Below are 23,154 nucleotides of genomic sequence, written 5' to 3' on the forward strand. Positions count from 1 at the left end.
CTCAACACTCTTTTGTTCATATATTAGTTTCCTAGGGCAGGCAGAACAAAGTGCCACAAATTGTGTGGCTTGAAACAGAAATTTATTGTCTCATAGTTCTAGAGGGCAGAAGTCCAAAGTCTACATGCGTTAGTAGGGCCATGCTCTCTCTGAAGGCTCTAGAGGAAGATTTACCTTGCATCTTCCAAACTTCTGGTGGTTCCTGAAAAACTTCAGCCTTCCTTGGCTTGTAGACACATCATTCCAATCTCTGCCTCTGTCTTCACATGGCCGCCTTTCCTCTGTGTCTGTATCTTTTGTCTTTTTGTGAGGACACCAGTCATATTGGATTAGGATCAACCCTACTCCAGTATGACCTCAGGTTAACTTACCTCATAACATCTTCAAAGACCCTATATCCAAACAAGATTATGTTCACAGGTACCAGGGGTTAGGATTCAACATATGTTTTGGGGGGATATAATTCAATCTGTAACAGTACATATGGGGAAACTGAGGCTCAGAATGGGGCCAGGGCATTGACTTCTCTTATATGATGTAGCCTATTAGGTGCAAAACCAGTCCTTGGACCTGTCCCATTACCCACTAAGGCTATTTCAGCAACGTGACCAATGTGAGCCTTGAAGGGGATGCTACCTTGGTTCTTTAGTGCTGCTTTAACAGAAATACAACAAGTCGTGGCTTTAATGAACAGAAATTAATTTTCTCACAGTTTAGAAGGCTAGAAGTCCTAATTCAGGGCACTGGCTCTAAGGGAAGGCTTTCTTTGTCAGCTCTTGAGAAGGTCCTTGTCACTTTCCAGTTTCTGTTCCTCTCTTGGTTCTTTGGTGATGTGGCATGACACCTATCTTCTCCCATCTGCTTCCTTGCTTTTGTGCCTAATCTGCTCCTTTTATATTTCAAAAGTCATTGAGTTTAAGACACATTCTACACTGATAGAATCTCATTAGCATAACAAAGAAAACTCTATTCCCAAATGGGATTATATCCACAGGTTGTTGTGTGCCACCGAGTTGATTCCGACTCATAGTGACCCTATATGACAGAGTAGAACTGCCCCATAGGGTTTCCTAGGCTATAATCTTTACGGGAGCAGATTCCCAGGTCTTTTCTCCTGTGGAGTGGCTGGTGGGTGCAAACTGCCAACCTTTCAGTTAGCAGCTGACCACTTAACCATTGTGCTGCCAGGCTCCTTATATTCACAGGAATAAAATTAGTATTCCAACACATATTTTGGGGGAACACAATTCAGTCCATAACAGATGCATCTTCTCTTGGGTTCATTTTGAAGCTAGAAGATAAGAAGAGGGGTCAGAACACAGTCCAGTTACCCGACTTGGAATTCTCATACGGTCTGTCAAAAAAGCACAGACAGCAGTTGCCAACCCCTCCCCTCTCACCTTGGTATTAGAGGGCCAGCCTCCAATCAGCATCATTGTGCTGTGTGTCTGTATTGAGCTCCTGTCATTCAGCCCCAAAGGGTCCTACTCATACTCAGAGGCCAATGAAATTCAGAGCAAACAAAGAGCCATCAGTTTCCTCCTTTCCTGTGGACTTTGTCCCGAAGGCAGCAGAAAGTATCAGTGAGCCACGGTGCAATTACAGGATCTGAAGGCTGCTCATACCATTTTAAAATCTTGGACTATGACATTCAACCCTGCTGTTAGAAAGAAGGAAGCAGACCTTAAGTTTTGCAAGACTGTCAAGCAAACAAATTGGTCTATTGTTTATGGATATAAAGGATTGTATTTTTTAGTTCAGTTCAACCAACATTTGCTGAACATCTATTATGTTCTGAGGTCATTGCTCAGGATACAGAGATGAAAACTGCCTAAATTCTACTCTGAGTTATAAAATTATAGATATCAGACCTGGAGGGAACATAAGGGTCATCTACTGCTACAGATTTGGAAACTGAGGCCCAGAGAGGGAAATGACCTGCTGCGGTCCACTGAACAGGTCTGAGCTACATTAAACAATTTTATCAGCGTTTTCTGGTTCACAAAGTACTGTTTTAATCTGGCATTTCATTTGTGAAATGGGTGATGTTAGGGGATCTGAACAGAAGCAAGAGTTGATGGGTATGATTATGCTCATTCAACAGATGAGGAAACTGAGGACCCACAGAGGGGACCTTCCTAGGGTCACATAGCGAGTCTGTCATAGAGCTTTGATTAGAGCCTGGTAATTCTATTCCAACTCCAAAGCCCACCCTTCCATTACTGTGTGCCCCCTGGAACTCACCTCTACCCCAGATGCTAGGTGGGCAACCTAGCACTGTATCTCTGTGCTTCCACCGTTTTGGGGTATCCTGAGTCCTGTGGGGAGAGGGGTGCTGCTTATCTGCAGTTTCCCTTGCCCTCAGGCATCCCCAGCCCTGGAGCATCCTGTCTCCCCACTCTAACAAGACCCTCCACTAATTAGTAGAGCAAGACCTGACTCCTCAGTCCCTGGGAATGGCAGCCTCCTCTGGGATCTGTGTCAGTGGGAGAGGCTCCCAGGGATCAGGCCAGAAGGCGTGGGATGGGGTCTTAACTCTACCCCTGGCTTGCTGTGTGGTGTTGAACAACTCACTTAGCTTCTCTGAGCATGAGTTTCCCAAATGATGGGATGGGAAAGCTAATCTCTGCCCATCCGCACATAGAGGGGACGTTGTGAGCATCAGTGCTGTGAGGGCACGTGGTAAAACATGCTGTTCAAACACAAGCTATTTTAAATTGGCTCTTCTACTGTGAGTTGGCACTGGACCAGCATGTGTTCTCTCCCAGGTGACACACTGATAATTTAGCAAGGGATCTTGACACTTTGGTTCAAAAGACTGGTGGTGGCATTTCAGGCATTGGGTGGTTCTGTCAGAAAGGTGCCCTGTTCTCCACCTGGAACTGGAACTGCTGCCTTTTTTGAAGGGAGACTGTGTGGTTGGGGAGATGAAGTCTCAGTTCTGGCTCAGCCACTCATTTTCTCTTATCTTGGGCAAGCCGCTGTCCTCCCCAGCCTCAGTGTCCCTGCTGTAAAATGGATATGGTTGAACTAGGTGACGTTGACCTGGCTTTGCCGTTGCCCAGGCTTCCTGGAGAAGAACCGGGACACCCTGCATGGAGACATCATCCATCTGGTCCACTCCTCCCGGAACAAGTTCATCAAGCAGATCTTCCAGGCCGATGTTGCCATGGTAATGCTGGGGGTGGGTTCCCACTGGGAGGGAAGGGCCCCCAGGAGCCAGGCCTGTGATAGACCCCGCCCTCATCCAACAGCTTCAGCTGAGCTCCTCTGACTACAGAATGGGGACAGTGCTTTGCTATGGTTCTAGGAGGGGCCGTGAGAGACCTTCAAGATCCTCCCATCTGGTCCTCTGTTGCACTGATAGGGGGAAGGGGTGCAAGGCCCAGAGAAGGTTCACAAAGCAGAGCCTGATTAGGGCTCAGTTTATCTTGGAGGGCCACTCCCAGACCTCCAGCAGCTGCCAGGAGCAGAGGTGAAGGGAGCATGCTCAGCTCTCAGGAGATGTGGGAGAGCAGAGGGGGTTTGGGGAAACCAGCCCAAAGGGCACATTGCCACAAGCCCTGGCCACCCCCCTACCTTTTCTTAGCCCCTAGGGTGGCAATCTAGTGGAATTCTCCCTACGGGTTGTACACCTTTTTAGTTCATATGTTCCTCTGTCCCCATGGGTTCCTGGAGGATCCCTGGAAGGGCTCATGGAGAGGGCTAAGCCCTCATCCCCTAGGTGTCTGTCCAGGTGCCAGCACTGCCCCCTACCCTTGGGACCACCAGCTGTCACAGAGCTGTCAGGACCACAGACCTCTCCCCTGGGAGTCTTCCTCCCTCTGTGTTGGATTTTACACTTGGTTTCTGACCCACCACGTTCTCCTTGCTCCCTCCTCTGCCCATCTCGCCCTGCACTGTGGTTGCTGCTGTAGTTTCTCTGTGGTTATTCATCGGTCACTCTCCGCCAGTCAGCAGCTTCTGTGAAGGTAAAAGACCCCCAACCCCGGGGTCTGAAGATGGCAGGAGAGGCCTTGGAGGCCCCTGGGGCCGGGCTTTTTCTTCTTCTTTTTTTGGAGTGTGTTTTTTTGTGGAGTGGTTTGTGGAGTGTTTTTGGTTTTTTGCTTTTTGAGTTGTGTGTGCTGCTGGTATCTGTTTCTTAAATGAGGAAACTGAGTCCTAGAAACAGGCAGGGACTTGCCCAGGCACCTAGTGACCCAAGGGCAGAGCTGGGATTCCAACCAAGATCTCCCAACCCCTCTACTGGGTTCTTTCTTCCACTCCATCTTTGAGTCTCTTTGAGTCATCAATCCCTGCTCCTTCTACCAGGTCCTGCTAAGCATTTCTGCATCCAAAACTTGGTCAGATCCTCTGATAACCTTGCCAGGCAAAAAGGGCAGGTGGTATTTTTGGCGTTTTTCAGATGGGAGGATGAAGGCTTACAGCGGGGCGTGACTCACCCCAAGTCACAGAATCCTGATAGGAGCTGGGACTAGAAACAATTGCCCCCTGGACATCCTTAAGCCCTGGAACAGCATCCCTTGGTGTGGTCCTAACCACCACCTTCAGGGTATGGCCCCCAAGCTGCTTTAGATCATACAGGTGCTGGGGGCCCCTTAGCCACAGCCTAGCTCTACTGTCCACTTAGCCTCCTCTCTGCTGAATACTGACATCCTCTCACATCTGATGCCATGCTGGGTCCTCTTCCTTCCCTGTGCCCCTGAATGATACCTTCTGCCCCAGTGCATCCCCCAGCACCCCGTACCTCATAGAGTTCTAAAGCAATTCACAAAACCAAGCCAGCAGGACAGGACCCCAGCATGTCAGGAGCAGGGGCCTGTCTGGATGGAGGCCTCCCTCCTTCTGCCCATGGATCAGCCTTGGGTACCCCCCTCCCTAGAGGCCAGCTCTGTGGTTTAGCAGGCTAATAGGTGAATGCAAGACATCCCTCAGAGAGGGCTCCAGGCTCCTGAAGCCCCCATGCCCCAGGAGAGTCCTGCCCCCAAGCCCACATATTATAGGGTCACAGCATTGGTGAGAGACAAGTGTGGCTTTGAGCTGTCATCAACTCTCATTCCTCTTCTCTATAACCCTTTGCCCAGCCCCCCACAATCCCAATCCTGGCCCATCCACTCCTCCTGCTCTCAGACTGTACTCTGGTTGAACTCCATTTTCTCCTCCTACTGCTTCTCTTCAATCTCATCTCCCAGCATTCTCTTTCTTTCCAAAGCTCCCAGAAGCTTCTGGGGACCTCTTCATGATGTTTCCTGTTCTAGGGCCCTTTCCCCTGCAATTAGAAACTATTTACTGAGGAATCATGGACAGATCGAAACTCAGAACCTGGGGTCTCCAGAAATGGCCCACTCCTGAGGGAGTTTTAGTGGCACAGAATTGGGACCCAACGGTGTCAAATTTGATACTGATTACGTCTACTGAACACCTATTCTGGGCCAGATTGTAAGTGAAGGGCTTACATTTATAGTCTCATTCAATCCTCACAACAACTCTGTGAGTACTACTAACCCCATGTTATAGGAGAAGAAACGGACCCTGAGGGACAAGGCATTTGCTCAGGGTCACATAGCTTGTGACAAAATGGGTATTTGACTCCAGGTCTGTCTCAAGAAGGTGCGGGGACTTGCTACAGATCACATAGCAAGGCTGCCATGCATCTGTCAGTTTGTTGTACTGTGGGGGCTTGTGTGTTGCTGGAAGCTATATGCCACTGGTATTCTAATAACAGCAGGGTCACCCATGGCAGACAGGTTTCAGCTGAGCTTCCAGACTAAGACAGACTAGGAAGAAGGACTTGGCAGTCTACTTCTGAAAAGAATTAGCCAGTGAACACCTTATGAATAGCCACGGAACATTGTCTGATATAGTGCTGGAAGATGAGCCCCCCAGGTTGGAAGGCACTCAAAATACAACTGGTGAAGAGCTGCCTCCTCAAAGTAGAGTCGACCTTAATGACATAGATAGAGTCGAACTTTCAGGACCTTCATTTGCTGATGTGGCATGACTCAAAATGAGAAGAAACAGCTGCAAACATACATTAATAATCAGAATGTGGAATGTATGAAGTATGAATCTAGGAAAATTGGAAATCGTCAAAAATGAAATGGAATGCGTAAACATCAATATCCTAGGCATTAGTGAGCTGAAATGGCCATTTTGAATTGGACAATCATACGGTCTACTATGCTGGGAATGACAAATTGAAGAGGAATGGTGTCGCATTCACTGTCAAAATGAACATTTCAAGATCTATCCTGAAGTACAATGCCATCAGTAATAAGATAATATCCATATGCCTACAAGGAAGACCAGTTAATATGACAATTATTCAAAATTACACACCAACCGCTAAGGCCAAAGATGAAGAAATTGAAGATATTTACCAACTTCTGTAATCTGAAATTGATCAAACATGTAATCAGGATACACAGATAATTACTAGTGATTGGAATGCAAAAGTTGGAGACAAAGAAGAAGAACTGGTAGTTGGAAAATATGGCTTTGGTGATAGAAATGATGCCAAAGATCACAAGATAGAGTTTTGCAAAACCAATGACTTCTTCATTGCTAATAATGAGGAACCAGTACATAGATCAAGAGGCAGCCATTCATACAGAAGAAGGGGATACTGCGTGGTTTAAAGCGAGGAAAGCTGTGCGTCGGGGTTGTATCCTTTCACCATACCTATTCAATCTGTGTGCTGAGCAAATAATCCAAGAAACTGGACTATGTGAAGAAGAACCGGTCATCAGGACTGGAGGAAGACTCGTTAACAACCTGTGTTATGCAGATGACACAACCTTGTTTGCTGAAAGTGAAAAGGACTTGAAGCACTTACTGATGAATCCATATGGCCTTCAGTATGGATTACACCTCAACATAAAGAAAATAAAAATCCTCATGACTAGAACAATAAACAACATCACGATAAATGGAGAAGTTGAAGTTATTAAGGATTTTATTTTACTTAGCTCCACAATCAACACCCATGGAAGCAGCAGTCAAGAAATCAAATGGCACACTGCATTGGGCAAACCTGCTGCAAAAGACCTCTTTAAAGTGTTGAAAAGCAAAGATGTCACCTTAAAGGCTAAGGTGTGCTTGACCCAAGCCATGGTGTTTTCAATTGCCTCATGTGCATGCGAAAGCTGGATGATGAAAAAGGAAGACCGAAGAAGAATTGATGCCTTTGAATTGTGGTGTTGGCAAAGAATATTAAATATACCATGGACTGCCAAAAGAACGAACAAATCTGTCTTGGACGAAGTACAATCGGAATACTCCTTAGAAGCAAGGATGGTGAGACTACATCTCACTTAACTTTGGACAGGTTATCGGGAGGGAGCAGTCCCTGGAGAAGGACATCATGCTTGGTAGAAGGCCAGCGAAAAGAGGAAGACCCTCAACAAGATGAATTGACACAGTGGCTGCAACAATGGGCTCAAGCATAACAATGATTGTGAGGATGGCACAGGACCGGGCAGTATTTTGTTCTGTTGCACACAGGGTTGCTATAAGCCAGAATCGACTTGACAGCACCTAACGACAACAACACATAGCAAGTGAGGGCAGAATTGAGACTTTCAAAGTCCCTGCTTTATTATACTGTACTGTGCAGCCCCTGTAAGCAGAGCATCCTGGAAAGAAGAAAGACTTTGTAACTGCTGGGGACATGATAATTCTGTTAATGAAAGTGGAAATCAGCTTGGTAAACTATGAAATATTAAGTCATGGTTTATTTGATGACAGTTGAATAGATGCAATGTTTTTGTCAGAGCGGAAGCCTACACTGCCTCCTTCCCATAATCTGAACACATACCCTGCACTGGTCACCCCAGCCCCCGAATTTTCTTTCCGTGACTCTTCATGCATCTCCTCAGGGCAACACAGGAACCGCCACCCAGCCACTGCTGGTGGAAGGACCAGCTATGCCAAGACAAACGCATTTTTTCCAGGGCATTGAGCATCCCCCAATTAGTGTCTAACCCAGATCACATGTCCCTGGGGCCCTGAGTCCATGGGATGGACACCTGTTCACTTTTTTTGCAGGTGACTTTCTCATGCCCGTGACTTTCCAACCCCTTTCGCGTCATGTTCAGATTTCTGCTCCCCAGGGCCTCTTTAACACTGGCCTTTGGACTTCTCACTTCTGTCTTTAGCCCATCCCCAAATATCTACACATTAACCCAGAAAACAAAAAATCAAGTCAGAAACCCAGATGGCCAGGGAAGTGAGAGCAGACCTTGCAGCTTCATAACTCCCATTCATTCGTTCAGTCTACTTACACACACATATTTTTTACCACGGTGAAAATATACACACCAAACCATTCACCAACAGAACAGCTTCCACATTTGCAATTGAGTGATACTGATTACATTTTCATGTTTGGCCACCATTATTGCTACTGTTTTCCAAAATATTCCACCACCAGTAACATAAACTTAATGACTCCCAAACAAGAACTCTCCCTTTCCCCCCACCCCCACCCCTGGTAACCGTTAATAATCTTTGGTTTCTGTGTATTTTTTTTTTATATATATAAGTGAGTACATATAGTATTTGTCCTTTTGTGATGGACTTATTTCACTCAGCATAATGTTTTCAAGGTTCATTCATGTTGTGGCATGCATGAGGACTTCATTTCTCTTTATGATTGAGTAATATTCCATTTTATGTATACACCACATTTTGCTTATCCGTTCTTCTGTTGTTGGGTGTTTTGGTTGTTCCCACCTTTTGGCTGTTGTGAAAAGTGCTGCAATGAACATTGGTGTACAGATTTCTATTTGCATTCCTGCTTTCAGTTCTTCTGGGCATATGCCTTGGATTGGGATTTCTGGGTCCTAAGGTAGTTAGTTCTGTGTTCACCTTTTTAAGGAACTGCCAAATTGCTTTCCACAGTGGCTGCACCATTTTACACTCCCACCGTCAATGGACAAGGGTTCTAGTTTCTCCACAACCTGGCCCACAACTATTGTTTTCCATTTTTTGATCATTGCCATTCTAATGGGATTGAGGAGATATCTCATTGTGTTTTTATTTGTGTCTCCCTCGTGGCAAATGATGTTGAACATCTTTTCATGTGCTTGTTGGCCATTTGAATATCCTCTTTGGTGAACTGCCTGTTCAAGTCCTTTGCCCATTTTTGGATGGGATTGTTTGTCTTTTTATAGTTAAGTGAATCTACATATATGTTTGATGCCAGTCATGTGCTAGGCACTGTCCTTGGTCCTAGGGTCATAGTAGTGAACAAAACAGAAAACAAAAACAAAAAAACTGCAATCTTGGAACTCATATTCTAGCAGAAGGGAGAAGTAGTTAATAAGCAAATATATAAGTAAAATATATAGGATGCCACATCATGATAAGTGATACGGAGAAACATTAAGGACAGAGGAATGCCAGCAGCAGGGCTTTGCAGTGTTGAATAAGGGATCAGGAAAGACTTCACAGGTATGGTGGTAGTTGAGCTACGGCCTGCAGGAGGTGAGGAAGCCAGCCATGCCCATCCTGGAGGAGGAGCATTCCAGGTAAAAGGAACAGCAGGTGCCAAAGCCCTTAGGTACTTTTTAAGCCCTAAACCTGCCTGGTGCTTTCCAGGAAGAGTGAGGAGGCTGGAGCGGCTGGAAGGGAGTGAGCAAGGGGGTGGAGAGAGCTAGGAGGGGAGGTCCAAGAGGTATTGGGGCCAGATCTTGTGAGGCCTTGTATGTTCTTGCAAGGACCTTTGCTTTCATGTTGAGTGAGCTGGGAAGCCACTGGAGAGTTTTGAGCCAAGAAGGGACATCATGGGACTTAGGTTTCACAGGCTCACCCTGGCTGCTGTGTTAACAGTGGAGTGAAGCGTGTTATGGAGGGACAGAAGCAGGGAGACCAATTCACAAGTTTTCGCAATAATCTGAGACAGCAAAGATGGTGGCTTGGATCAGGGTGATAGTGAAGGAAGTAGTAAGAAGGGGTCAGATTCTGGATGTATTGAAAGGAGAGCTGATAAGATTTGCTGACATATTGGATGTGAGAGAAAGAAAGGAATTGAAGGTACTTCCTAGAGTTTTGGCCTGAGCAGTTGGAAAGTGGACAATCTCTGTGAGCCGGTGGAAGTCAGGAACCACTTTGAAAACGGTTCAGCAGAGTTGTTGATGGTTGTTTGCACCAAGCTCTGGCAACCCAGTGGCAGACAAGGTAGACCCAGCCTGTCCTCACAGCAGGGAAGATGGATGAAAAAGTGGAAAAGAGTAAGTAGTTCCAGGGTGATGACACGGAAACCAAAGAAGGGTGTGTGTGTGTGTGTGTGTGAGTGAGTGCACACACACATGTGTGCGAGCTTGCACTCCGGACAGGGGCTCTAATGGCATCTGGGTAGAGATCAGCCTGGACAGCTCCCCCTTCAACTGTGTGTGGGGGAGCCACCCAGCGCTGCTGGATCATATTTGAAGGCACCCCGGAGGGGCCACAGACCTGAGAGTCACCCTACCACAATGTAAATTCTCCCCAGCTTTCTTTATCAAAATCCTAAAACATATTCCAAATAAAACTAAAATGGAAAACACAACAAATTTCAGGATACCAAGCTTTTGCTGTTTCTTGGCAAATTTCATTGCACTCTATGGCATATTGTCTAAATTTAGTATGGGTTAAGCATCTCTGCTTCCCCCTCAAAAAAAAAAAAAAAGAAAAAACCTCCCTCAAAACACCCTACATCTGTCCCTCTGATCTTTGGTGCCACAGGATATCAGAAAAAAACACGGCTCTTAAAATATAAAATCAAATTCATTAATAAGAAATTACATTCATCCAAATGAAAATCGTCAGGAAAACAATAGTATAAAATACTGTGGAATAGCTTCTGTACTGGTCTGAGATGTTTCGCTTCCTGTTTGCTGGTTAGGTCCTCCCCCAGCACCCCTCCCCACCTCATTTCACAATATTCTGAGGTGGGGGGGGCCCATTAGGGTGGGGAGGTGCAGAGGGGTAGCTGATTCCAGATAGCGGCTGGTAGAGCACAGAACCTTTGGGGGGCCTTGATGCCACACGGTGCGGGGCGGGGGGGGCCAGCTCGGGTGCCTTCTTAGGAGGATTATCCAGGTTTGCCCTGCCCCCAGTCTGCTACTAACCAGCTAATCCCACAAAGAGGGGAGAGGTCACAGGCTGCACCCCTCCCCTTTTCCTTCCCCTCCTCCAGGGGTTCCCAGAACAGGAGTGGCCTGCCTTCCCTGGTGGCTATGCACACCTCGGTGATTCCTCATCACAGCCCTGCCAGTAGACAGATGGCATTATTCCCACTTAGGAAACGGGGCTCAGTGTTGCCTAGTGATCTGCTCATGATCACACAGCTAGGATGTGGTTGGGCCAGGATATGAATGTAGGTTTGTCTAACCCTGTCGCCGTATGACCCCAGTATCCCAAAGTGACCAAGTCCAACCGCTCAGTAATACAGAGAGGGGAGAAAGCTGAGTCTCAGAGAGGGCTGTGCCTTGCCTGAGGTCTTCTGGAGCACCAGGGCAGGAACCCAGGCCCCTGACTCCCTGTCCTGTGTGCTCCTCTGGTCACAGCTCACTTCCTCCTGGCCCAGATATGATGCCTTTGGAGGTCCTGGGTGGCTCCCTGAGGGGGTGTATCTGGGGTCCAAGCCCTAGACCAGACCCGTGGGTCACAGGAAAATCACCAAGTACTTGGGATGACCCTGACCCCACTGACCTGTCCTTCCACTTCCCTCCTGGGCAGCAGCTGGGAGAGGTGGAGGGCGGCAGGCGCAGCCCCTCCCATCACTGTCATCCATCCCCCCAGGGCGCCGAGACCAGGAAGCGCTCGCCCACACTCAGCAGTCAGTTCAAGCGGTCGCTGGAGCTGCTGATGCGCACACTGGGTGCCTGCCAGCCCTTCTTTGTGCGCTGCATCAAGCCCAATGAGTTCAAGAAGCCCATGGTGAGTGGCCTGGCCGGGGGGCCAGACTGGGGCAGGGCAGGGAGGGGTTGGGGCATGGGTGGGATAGGGTGGGCTCTGGATGCCCTGTGACATTATCTTCTTTGGGGGAGAGCAGGGCTTATAGAACAAGGTCACAGATTTAATGGAGGCAGCAAGTGCCCTGGAAAGAGCCTGGATGCTGCAGTAGGCCTGGCCCAGATTCAAATCCTGGCTCTACCACCTTCAAGTTGGGTGACTTTACACTTAATCTTCCTATGCCTCAGTTTCCTCATAGATGAAATGGGATGGGTATGCCATGCAATGATGGCGGCCTGGTCCCTGATGTGGCCCCTCCTTTGACAGCCCCCTCCTTGAAGCCTCCCCCCATCTTTCTGGCTGGTTGGGGACGTTCTCATTTTTTACTCTTCTGAAGGGCCCTTGCTGTGTGCCGGGCACTGGCTAGATGGTCTCTCTTAGTTATTAAGTGCCTTCCGGTCAATTCTGCCTCATAGTGACCCCATGTGGCAGAGTAGAACTGGCTCTAATCTTTTACAGAAGCAGATCACCAGGTATTTCTCGCACAGAGCCACTGGGTGGGTTCAAACCTCCAAACTTTGAGGTAGTAGCCAAGCACTTAACTGTTGTGCCACGGGGCCTCCTTAGGTGGTCTCTCCATAGCTCCGTTTAACCTTCGCAATAGCTGGGAGATGAAGGGATGGTCATTGCCCCTGGAGATGCAGAACAGGGCAGAGGAGTAGGGGATGGGGGGCTCAGGGAGGCTAGGAGACTTGAGCTCCGCTTTGTGAACACAGCCTGGAGCCCAGACCCACTGCCTCCCTCTCAGCCATCCCCTTCCATAGCACACAGCTCTGGGAGGTGCTGTTTACTGGCAGGAAGGCCCAGGGGGAAGCTGGGGCCGTGGGGCCTGGGGTCTGGGGAGGGAAGGAAGGGAAGGAAGGCGGGAGGCCAGGCCCTGGCTGGGGAAAGTGCCGGGACAGAGAGGAAACAGGCTGCGGAAGCAGGCCATCCGCACGCGCTGGCCCGCCTGCCGCCTGCTGCCCCCTGCCAGGAAAACATTCCCTGAGAGTGCATGAGATATGCCCCCATGGGCTCCGGACCCGGTCTGCAGGGAGTGAGGGTCACGGAGGACTTCAGCAGACTCTTCCTCTAAGGCAGGGGCCCTAGGGAAGCCATCTCTCCTGCCTCTGAAATGCCTCCTGAGCCCTTCTTTCTGCCCAGACCTCAGCATCTGTGGCCTGGGCCTTGGCAGCAGCCTCCTCACTGGGCTTCAGCTCTCCAGCTTCACATCTCACTCCCTCCAGGCCACCCTTCCCACTTCGGGGACCCACATCATTCTCAAATGCAAATCTGACCCCCATCCATTACTCCCTGCTCCAGATCTTTCCCTGACTTCCCATCTCATGCAGAATGAAGCCCAGCCTCTCTAGTCTGGCCTCCAAGGCCCTCCTTTGCTCCATCCCCCCTTCTCCCCTGTAATACTTAGAGAGACAGCCCGGTCTCATTCCCATCACAAAAAACAACTTAGAAAAATGTGCCTCTTCCTTAAGGCATTTTATTGTCAACAGCCAGAAAGTTGTTCCAATAACTACAAATTTATAATGGCTACAATGTGAAGGGCACCCCAGGGACTGTGCAAGGCAGCCACCACCTGCACAATGCAGCCTGGGTTGGCCTCCTCAGTACCCTTAAAGCGCCCCCAACAAGTCTTCGCTTTCAGGCTTCCACACCTTTGCACCTGCTCCCCCCCCTGGATGCCCCCTTTCCTGTCAGTGCTCAGGGCAAAGACTGCCTCCTCCATGAAGCCCACTCTGGATCTCCCAAGGAGAATTAATCAGTCCCCGCTTTGTGTTCCCCAGGCACACAGTTCCCATTCCATGATGCTGTGCGGGATTCACCTCCGTCTCTCTGGGCCTTTGTCTGGGGCAGATAAAACATGGTGCAGGGCTGGCCTCCCCAAAGGAGTCTCGGGCCCTGACATCCATGGCTTTGCCTGTAGCTATTTGACCGGCTCCTGTGCGTGCGCCAGCTGCGGTACTCAGGGATGATGGAGACCATTCGAATCCGCCGAGCTGGCTATCCCATCCGCTACAGCTTTGTGCAGTTTGTGGAGCGGTACCGTGTGCTGCTGCCTGGAGTGAAGCCGGCCTACAAGCAGGTACAGGGCACGGTGCACGACTGTGGGGAGAGGAGGGTCCGGGCTCTGGGCTGGGCAAGGGGCTTGGGCCCAATTTGTCATCAGAACAGTGGGTGGGCATGACACCTCGGCCTACCTCAGGTACCTCAGGTTGGGAAGATCGGGGGCTCAGGCCGTGGAAGGCTGGTGTGTGCTTCATGTGTGGTGGTGTACGGGGCAAGGTCAAGGCTGCCAAATGGAAACTAGACATTAGGAGTGGGAGAGGGTTTTGTGATCAATGGGTTCAGAGAGAGGCAGGACCTGGCTGGGGTCACACAGCAAGTCAAAGGCAGAGTTGGGACTGGGAGGGACATTCAAGTGGCCTTACCACCGGCAAGGCTCCCATTCCTTTGTGCTCCTCCCACCCAGGATGACCTTCGGGGGACATGCCAGCACATGGCTGAGGCTGTGCTGGGCACCCATGATGACTGGCAGATCGGCAAAACCAAGATCTTCCTGAAGGTGAGCATAACCTTTGCCTCTGAGGTAGAGTGGCGGTTGTGTGTGAACGCCCTTTCTATCCATCTGTTTGTTCATTTTCTGTCCCTCCATCCATCCTTCCATCTGCCCATGGTGGGGAAATGGTGGGAGATCCCTAGGTGGGCACTATAGATGGGGCCAGTGCTGCACCTTTGAGATCCTACCTGCCCTGCAGTCTGTGGCCAGGAGGAGCCGAGAAGTACAGGAGAGGCTTCCTCAGCAAGGGAAGGGAAATGGGTATTTGAGATCATCTGTAACCTGCAGAGGCTTTGGCCCCACAGCCCCCAATGCAGAACACTGACCACTGACTGGTTAGAAAACCAAAGGCCTGAGGGGGGAATGTGTGTCACGCCTTCTTGAAGGAGACTTGGTTTCAAATCTTAGCGGTGTGGTTAACTGCCCCAACACTCTGGGCAAGTAATTGGCCCTTTCTGAGCCAGGTTTTCCTGTCCATAAAATGGGTTGTACTTGTGTTGGGGGGTTCTTGGGTTTATCTTTAAGGTTCCTCCCAGGCAGGGTTTATCCCAGGCTGTGGTTGGCCATGTGTGCTGACCCCCATTGCACTGTAGTGGCCCTGGGTCTGTCCTTGGCCTCCCTAAACACAGCCAGCAGCTGGAGCTCTCTGGCTCCCACAGCTGCCTGGGCAGGAAGCTGGAGTTGGGTGTTGGGCAGCTGGGGCAGGGGAACAGGGCTGGGAGCAGGAAGCTGGGCTGTGGGACGAGATGGCCTTGTAACAGAGGTTACTGGGAGCTGGTGGTACAGGGAAGCTCCAGCAGGGACAGCATGAGCCCCAGCACTCTGGGTTTCCCATTTGCATTTCCGCTGCAGGAGATTTCTGGCTGGCCTGGGTGACGGGGCAGGGCACCTCCCTCTGGGGTGGGGGAGGGACTGAGCCACCCAGTATAGCTGTAGAAGAGGAAGGCAAGAACCAACTCCTGGGTAGAGGGAGTCCCTGGGGCTAATCTAATTTCTCTCTGGCTGAGGAGCCTTGAGCCTTTATCTCCCTGAGCCTTCGTTCCCACATCAGAAATGGGGGCCTGTTCCCAACTCACTATTGCCACCTGGAAAACACTCTTTGTGCCAGCCCTGGGTGGGCGCTTTTCACACATGAGCTCATGTGATCCTCACAACAAGCCCAGGAGGTAGGCATTATGATGCCTATTTCACAGGCTCAGAGAGGAGAAGTGAGTTGCCCAAGGTCATGCAGCCAGAAGTGGAGAACAGGGCTTCCAGCCCAGGTTGGTCTGATGCTCAGGCCTGTGTGGGTAAAGGAGGGAAGGCATGAAGCCTCTGGTACCCAGGGCCAGAGAGCTCTGAGGGTTGTCATCTTCATCCTCACCTCTCTGGGCTCTTCAGAAATGGGCCCTGGTTTTCAAAGACAAAATATTCAGTTCTCATTCATTCATTCAAAAATGAGCATCTTGGCTGAGCAGCTTCTCTGTGCCAGGCCCTGTCTGGAAGTGATATGTCTGTGATGATTTGATGGATGTGGCTCCCCCATGAGACTCTAACCTCTCTAGGGAGAGGGGACCATTGTGGTACCACCCCAGCACCTAGCATGTACAGATGTTTGATTCATATGTATTGAGTGAATAAATGAAGCTTTGACCAACTGGCATGAGGGCTGGGACTCAGAGGGAGAGGAAGAGAAGCCTGGAGAAGTCAACAGAACTTGATCACAGAAGGCCTTGAGTGCCAGCATGAGGAATCAGGCTTGACCCCAGGAACAGTAGGGTTATCACCAAAGGTATTTAAGGTCATGGTCAGATTTGTGTTTTAGGAAGGCTACTTGTGAGGAAAGGGCAGGGGGGAGCAACAGAGGCCAGGAGACTGGTTAGGAGGTTACTGCCAAGACCTTGGAGAGGAATGATGGCGGCTGGCTCAGGACAGGGGCCGACACCCAGAGATATCTAGAAAAGCAGGGTCTTGGGCAGAGACACTAAGGAGATAAAGCCAGCGTGTGTATATATTGGGCCCTCTGACCCCATCCAGTAGAATTTGGCTGCTCCTGCTCCGTTTGTCCCACCCAGGCTCCAGGAAGTAGCCCCAACCTCTGCCTGTACCCATGGCCGTGGGAAGCTACCCTACAGGGCCAGAGCTGGCCTGGGAGCCTATGGGGCCAGCTGAGTCCTAGGTCTGGGCTCCAAGTGAAGGGAAAGAGGGCCCTGGGACTGAGATGGTGGCCTGAGAGGAGATGTTAGAGGCGCACTGCTCAGGGGCTCTGCCTTCCAGGACCACCACGACATGCTGCTGGAGGTGGAGCGTGACAAGGCCATCACCGACAGAGTCATCCTCCTCCAGAAGGTCATCCGGGGGTTCAAAGACAGGTACGTGCCCGGGACCAACTTCTGCCCATCACAGCCTGCACATGAGTGTGTGTGCATGTGCGTGTGTGCACGCACTTGGCTCACCTCTGTCCGCATTCCCAACAACAATATCAGAAGTAAGCATGCACATCTGTGTACATACATAGAAACAAGCACTCATGTGCACACACAGGCCCTGCTGACTTCTCCGGCCTTCCCTCCCTCACCTCTGAGCCCCCAGCCCTCCCTCCAGTTGGACAGAACTTTATGCATAGCAGGATCATGCAAACACAGGTGAACACACGAGCACATCGGTCACATGTGACCCATCCATGCACATGAATGCTGAATAAGACGGTGCACTCACCCACATACACGCATGCACACGTGGGTACAAAGGGCACAAATATGCACACTCTGCCAGTCTCAGAGGCTAATGAAATTTCCCAAAGAAAAGTCACATGTTACAAGGTACATCCCATATTCCCGGTAAGGGACATGTGCATACCTGTGACAGTTCACAGCTGGGCAGGGCTGACTGTGGAGTATGATTCAGACTCCACAAAATCCTACAACTTGCCCCTTTTGCAGTTCATCTGGTCACTTTCTCCCTCCCTCCATTTGTCCATCCATCCATCCATCCATCCGTCCGTCCGTCCGTCCGTCCGTCCATCCATCCATCCATTCGTCTGCCAGTTCTTCCATCCATCCATCTGTCCATCCATCTGTTTCATCCACCAGTCTATCTATCTGTGGATCCATCCAGCCATCTATCCATCTGTCTATCCATGCATCTGTCCACCCCCTTCCACAGTTGCTAACTTGGTTGTGTGTGCATCAGGCATTGGCTCACTGGCTCACTCACATTCACCCTTCACCCTTCCTTTATTTATTTGTAACTTTAGCGACATCTGCTGTCTGATGTGTGTTCTCTGTGCTTCTTGACCTCTATCAAGCTGATGGTGACTATCATCCTGTGAAATCATCCTCGTGTGTGTGGAGGAAACAGCACTGAACTCACTCAGAGTCAGTCAGGAGACATGGGCTGTAGTCCCAACCTCTTTGAGTCTCAGTTTCCTCATCTATAAAAAATGAGGATGTTAGTCAGTAATAAATTGTTAAAAGCTTTTATTTTTTTTATTACTCTTCTACTTATTTATTCATAAATCTATTTATTCATACATTTACTAATTCAGCTAACATCTCCTTTAAAACTTTTTTACACATATATTTTAATATTGTATTTTAGACGAAGGCTTACAGAACAAACTAGCTTCTCACTAAACAATTAGTACACATATTGTTTTGTGTCATTGGTTACCAACCTCATGACATGTCAACACTCTCCCTTCTCGACCTTGGGTTCCCTATTACCAGCTTTCCTGTCCCCTCTTGCCTTCTAGTCCTTGCCCCTGTGCTGGTGTGCTCCTTTAGTCTTATGTTTTATGGGCCTGTATAATGTTTGGCTGAAGGGTGAACCTCAGGAGTGACTTCATTACTGAGCTAAAAGGGTGTCTGGGGGCCATACTCTCAGGGTTTCTCCAGTTTCTGTCAGGCCAGTAAGTCTGGTCTCTTTTGCGAGTTAGAATTTCGTTCTCCATTTTTCTCCAGCTCTGTCTGCAACCCTCTATTGTGATCCCTGTCAGAGCAGTTGGTGGTGGTAGCCAGGCACCATCTAGTTGTGCGGGACTCAGTCTGGTGGAAGTTGTTGTCCATTTGTCCTTTGGACTAATCTTTCCCTCGTGTCTTTGATTTTCCTCCTTCTCCCTTGTCCCAGATGGGGTAAGATCAGTGGAGTATCTTAGATGGCCACTCACAGCTTTTAAGACCCCAGATGCTACTCATCAAAATAGAATATAGAAGATTTTCTTTATAAACTATGTTATGCCAATTAAGCTAGATGTTCCTGGAGACTATGGTCCCCACAGTCCTCAGCCCAGTAATCTTGTCCCTCAGGGAGTTTGAATGTGTCTGTGGAGCTTCCATGATCTTGCTCAACAAACATCTTTTGACGCTTAGCTTAGTGGACTTATGTGACCAATCCGTGAGGCATGCAGGACAGATATTAAGTTCTACCCATTTCACAAATGAGGAAGCTGAGGCACAGAAGCTATATGCCTTGCCCAAGGTCATACAGATGGGAAGTTACAGAGCTGGAACTCAGTCGTGGTCTCCTGATTCCAGACCCCACCTGTACTCTGATTACATCAGGGTGCTGGTTCTCTGCCTTTAGATCCACTCACATCACTGCTGCCGTTTCAGGTCCAACTTCCTGAAGCTGAAGAATGCTGCCACACTGATCCAGAGGCACTGGCGGGGCCACAACTGCCGGAAGAACTACGAGCTGGTGATCCTCCCTGAGGGGGCTGCTCATTACCCCACGAGGCCTTTGAACCTAGCCCCGTTGCCATGGCAGCCTGAATCAGGATGGCCTGGCATGGTTGGCCTCTTGCCACTGCCCCAAGCAGCCCCTCCCCTTCCTTCAGCCCAAAGTCCAGGTCTGATTCTTCTGTGGCTTTCCCAACTGGTCAGCAATGTCCGTCGCTTTTCTTCTGGAACGTTTTGGTGGATTGTGAGCCCACTGGGGAGATTAGAGCCCTCGGGGAAGGCTCTGTGGAGCAACAGTTTGGGCTGGACCCTGGACTTGGGGCTGGGAAGGTGGAAAGGAAGGAGTCCAGTTGGCTGCAGCTCCCGGTCTGAGGAGGGAAATCAAAGCCATTCCCTAGGAAACTTTAGTCTGAGAGGAGATAGAGCTTAGCTATGGGGAGCCCCAGCCTGAGAGGAGACAACCATGCCTTCAGGGATGCAGGGTCAGTCTGGAAAGGGGGCAGCAGGCTCTGAGCACTGGACGGCTGTCATTGCAGATGCGGCTGGGTTTCCTGCGGCTGCAGGCCCTGCACCGCTCCCGGAAGTTGCACCAGCAGTACTGCCTGGCCCGCCGGAGCATCATTGAGTTCCAGGCCCGCTGCCGTGCCTACTTGGTGCGCAAGGCCTTCCGCCACCGCCTCTGGGCTGTGCTCACCGTGCAGGCCTATGCCCGGGGCATGATCGCCCGCCGGCTGCACCGGCGCCTCAGGGGTGAGGTGAGGGGTCCTGGGTCCACAGTGCCCACAGCTCAGAGCTCTACCAGGACTATGTCCTCTGGGGGGCACTGCTCTACCCTGACTTGTTGTCTCAGGAAGCTGAGGCCTAGAGAGGCAGGAGTGCCCCTTGCCTTCTCTGAAGAATCCATCAACTGGGGCCACACCCCTCTATTTCCATTCTCCCAGACAAGCTCCAGGCACTCCTGTGAATCTTTGGGAGACAGAGGCAAACCTGATTTGGCTTTGGGATCAGTGGTGCCCCAACCCACTGTGTATCCTTGAGAATTTCTTAGTTGCCTCAGTTTCCCTACCTGCCAAATAGTTTGGGAAAATTGCACCGAGTCCCAGGACTCAGTCTGGGTTGGGAGTGAGGTGAGCTGGTAAGAGGGGCTGTGATAACAGCTGCATAACTTTCTTTGCCCACCCAACTGTGCTTCCCTTCAGTACCTGCGGCGTCTGGAGGCTGAGAAAATGCGGCTGGCAGAGGAAGAGAAGCTCCGGAAGGAGATGAGCGCCAAGAAAGCCAAGGAGGAGGCAGAACGCAAGCATCAGGTGAGCTGAGAAATCCCAGCTCCTTAGATTGCCATTCGTTTGATCCGCAGCTTTTATCCACTTTGGGCCAGCCATCATTCATCCATGCAACCTTCCTTTACTCGTTCAAAAGGTATTCCTACTATATCCATTCAGCAGACGTTTACTGAGCTCTTCCTGGGTGCCTAATCCTGTGCCTGGCAGAAGGACAGAGGGCTCCAGAGTGCCCTCAGGAGTACCTTTTGTAACTGGGAAATAGCACCCAGGTTCAAAAGCCTGAGCCTGGGTGACAGCACCAAGACAGCAGCCCTGCCCAATACGGGAGCCACCAGACACGTGGCTGCTGAGCCCTGGAAAAGTGGCTAATCCCAGTGGGAAAGTGCTCTCAGCATAAAGCGCACACTGGATTTTGAAGTCCAGTATCCAAAAAAAGGAAAGAAAGAAGAATATAAAATATCTCACTAATTTTTAAAAATATTGATTACATGTTGAAATTATAATATTTTGGAAAAAGTAGGTTAAATAAAATATGTTAAAATTCATTTCACCTATTCCTTTTACTTTTTTAAGATGTATACTTGCAATTATATTTCTGTTGGGCAGCAGTCAAACCTCTGACAGTGGGATTTCCGGGTTGGCGCGGTCCCCTCGGGATGGGGGGATATCAATCAGAAAGGCGTCCTGGAGGAGGTCATCCCCCAGGGATACCCTGAAGGACAAGTGGGATTGCTGCCTGGGCTTGTCGAGAGGGTTTCCTGTGGCCCAGAAGTGCTGTGCAGCTGTGCATCTGTCTGCATAGGACTGTGACAGCTGAGCTGAGCTGGCCCCACACGGAAAAGCCTGAGGCTTAGTTCTTCCCAGTGGTCAGCAGGGCCCTGGGTAGAGGATGGGACTGAGGCCCCAGCTTCTGGCGGCTCTCTTGGGCTCCCACAGGCAGCCTACTCCCTGAGGCTGTGGTACCAGTGCTGACATCCATCTCCTCTGCATCACTCCAACCACCCAGGAGCGCCTGGCCCAACTGGCTCGTGAGGACGCAGAGCGAGAGCTGAAGGAGAAAGAGGAGGCGCGGCGGAAGAAGGAGCTCCTGGAGCAGATGGAGAGGGCCCGCCATGAGCCTATCAATCACTCGGATATGGTGGACAAGATGTTTGGCTTCCTTGGGACTTCAGGCAGCTTACCAGGCCAAGAGGGCCAGGCACCTAGTGGCTTCGAGGTACCAGGCTGGGAACAGGGGTTCCAGAGACCCCATGTCTATCTTGGGAGCCTCGGTACCCCTGAAGGTGGCTGGTGGCCCTTTCTTTTCTTGTGCCCCTTTGCACTGAAGTCCACCTGGCCCCCTCTGAGCAGAGGGGAGCAGTGATGAGTTGGGTCAGGGCCTGTCTACCACCAGCCTGCCTTGTGACCTTGGGCTAGTCACTGTGTCCCACTCTAGGGGGATTCCTAAACTTTTATTCATTCATATATTGAGGACCTACCATGTACCAGGCTCTGGATAGCACACGAGATGAACACAGCTCCCCACCTTGTGGGGGAAGGGACAGGCCGGAGGGCTGCTGCCCAGTCCTGAGTCTGCCCCAGGCCTCCCCACTTGGTGGTCCAAACCTGCACAGCAGAAAACCTGCTTGTCCCCATCAGGACCTGGAGTGTGGGCGGAGGGAGATGGTGGAGGAGGACCTCGACGCAGCCCTGCCTCTGCCCGATGAGGATGAGGAGGACCTCTCTGAGTATAAATTCGCCAAGTTCGCAGCCACCTACTTTCAGGGCACCACCACACACACCTACACCAGGCGGCCGCTCAAGCAGCCACTGCTGTTCCACGACGACGAGGGTGACCAGCTGGTGAGGCTCCTGCTGATTGGGGGTCACTGCTGGGGGGGCTGGGGCTGTGGACTCCCCTTGGTGGTGCAGTGTGAGTGCTGAGGGTGGTGGGCCCTAGTGGGCAGGGCTCAGGTCTGACTGTAGCCTGCACTCGGCGCCCAGCGGGGGCCAGGCCCACACAGACCAGATTCTGAGGAACATGGTCACGTGACCGGCTCAGAATGGCCCTCCTGTGGGCACTTCTCTAGCCATCTCCCCCAATCGCCAGGTTATTTTGATCTCTTTGGCAATATCCTCACTGGCTTTCCGTCCTCAGGCGGCCCTGGCAGTCTGGATCACCATCCTCCGGTTCATGGGCGACCTCCCTGAGCCCAAGTACCACACAGCCATGAGTGACGGCAGCGAGAAGATCCCTGTGATGACCAAGATTTACGAGACCCTGGGCAAGAAGACATACAAGAGGGAGCTGCAGGCCCTGCAGGGCGAGGGTGAGGTGAGGCCAGGTGCCTTCCGGCCAATGTCTCTCTCAGGTCTGTGTCCCCAGGCTCAGGATCCTCACAGGGTGCACATCCTAAAAATCACTTCTGCCAGCCCCCTCCCAGCTCATCCACTCACAGGCAACAAACGTGTCGTAAACTGTAAAGTGCGTACCGCAACCAAGGAGGCCTCGTGGCAGAGCAGATAGGAACTTTGCGTGCGGAGCCAGCACCAATATCAACTTCTTGGGAGGCCTTGGGTGGGTTACTGCACTTTACTGAGTGGGCGTGGTGGGTAGGGGTGGTAGATAGCTCACAGACATTGTATGTTTTCAGCTGGTCTTGTCATTACTTTTTGCCAAGTC

General features: G+C 50.6%; 1 protein-coding gene across 1 annotated transcript in view; it reads left to right on the forward strand.

Moving 5' to 3' along the window:
* MYO7A (myosin VIIA) overlaps positions 1 to 23,154 on the forward strand; it is an 81,815-nt gene that overhangs the window by 19,818 nt on the left and 38,843 nt on the right. The window contains exons 13-23 of the mRNA XM_064288733.1: positions 3,066 to 3,172; positions 11,785 to 11,922; positions 13,919 to 14,077; positions 14,465 to 14,557; positions 16,808 to 16,902; positions 19,144 to 19,228; positions 19,746 to 19,964; positions 20,409 to 20,516; positions 21,499 to 21,708; positions 22,131 to 22,334; positions 22,630 to 22,806. Of these exons, the coding sequence (XP_064144803.1) occupies positions 3,066 to 3,172; positions 11,785 to 11,922; positions 13,919 to 14,077; positions 14,465 to 14,557; positions 16,808 to 16,902; positions 19,144 to 19,228; positions 19,746 to 19,964; positions 20,409 to 20,516; positions 21,499 to 21,708; positions 22,131 to 22,334; positions 22,630 to 22,806 (1,595 nt within the window). The remainder of the gene's footprint in view (positions 1 to 3,065; positions 3,173 to 11,784; positions 11,923 to 13,918; positions 14,078 to 14,464; positions 14,558 to 16,807; positions 16,903 to 19,143; positions 19,229 to 19,745; positions 19,965 to 20,408; positions 20,517 to 21,498; positions 21,709 to 22,130; positions 22,335 to 22,629; positions 22,807 to 23,154) is intronic.

Source organism: Loxodonta africana, chromosome 7 (assembly GCF_030014295.1).
Source record: "Loxodonta africana isolate mLoxAfr1 chromosome 7, mLoxAfr1.hap2, whole genome shotgun sequence".
NCBI classification, from domain to species: Eukaryota; Metazoa; Chordata; class Mammalia; order Proboscidea; family Elephantidae; genus Loxodonta; species Loxodonta africana.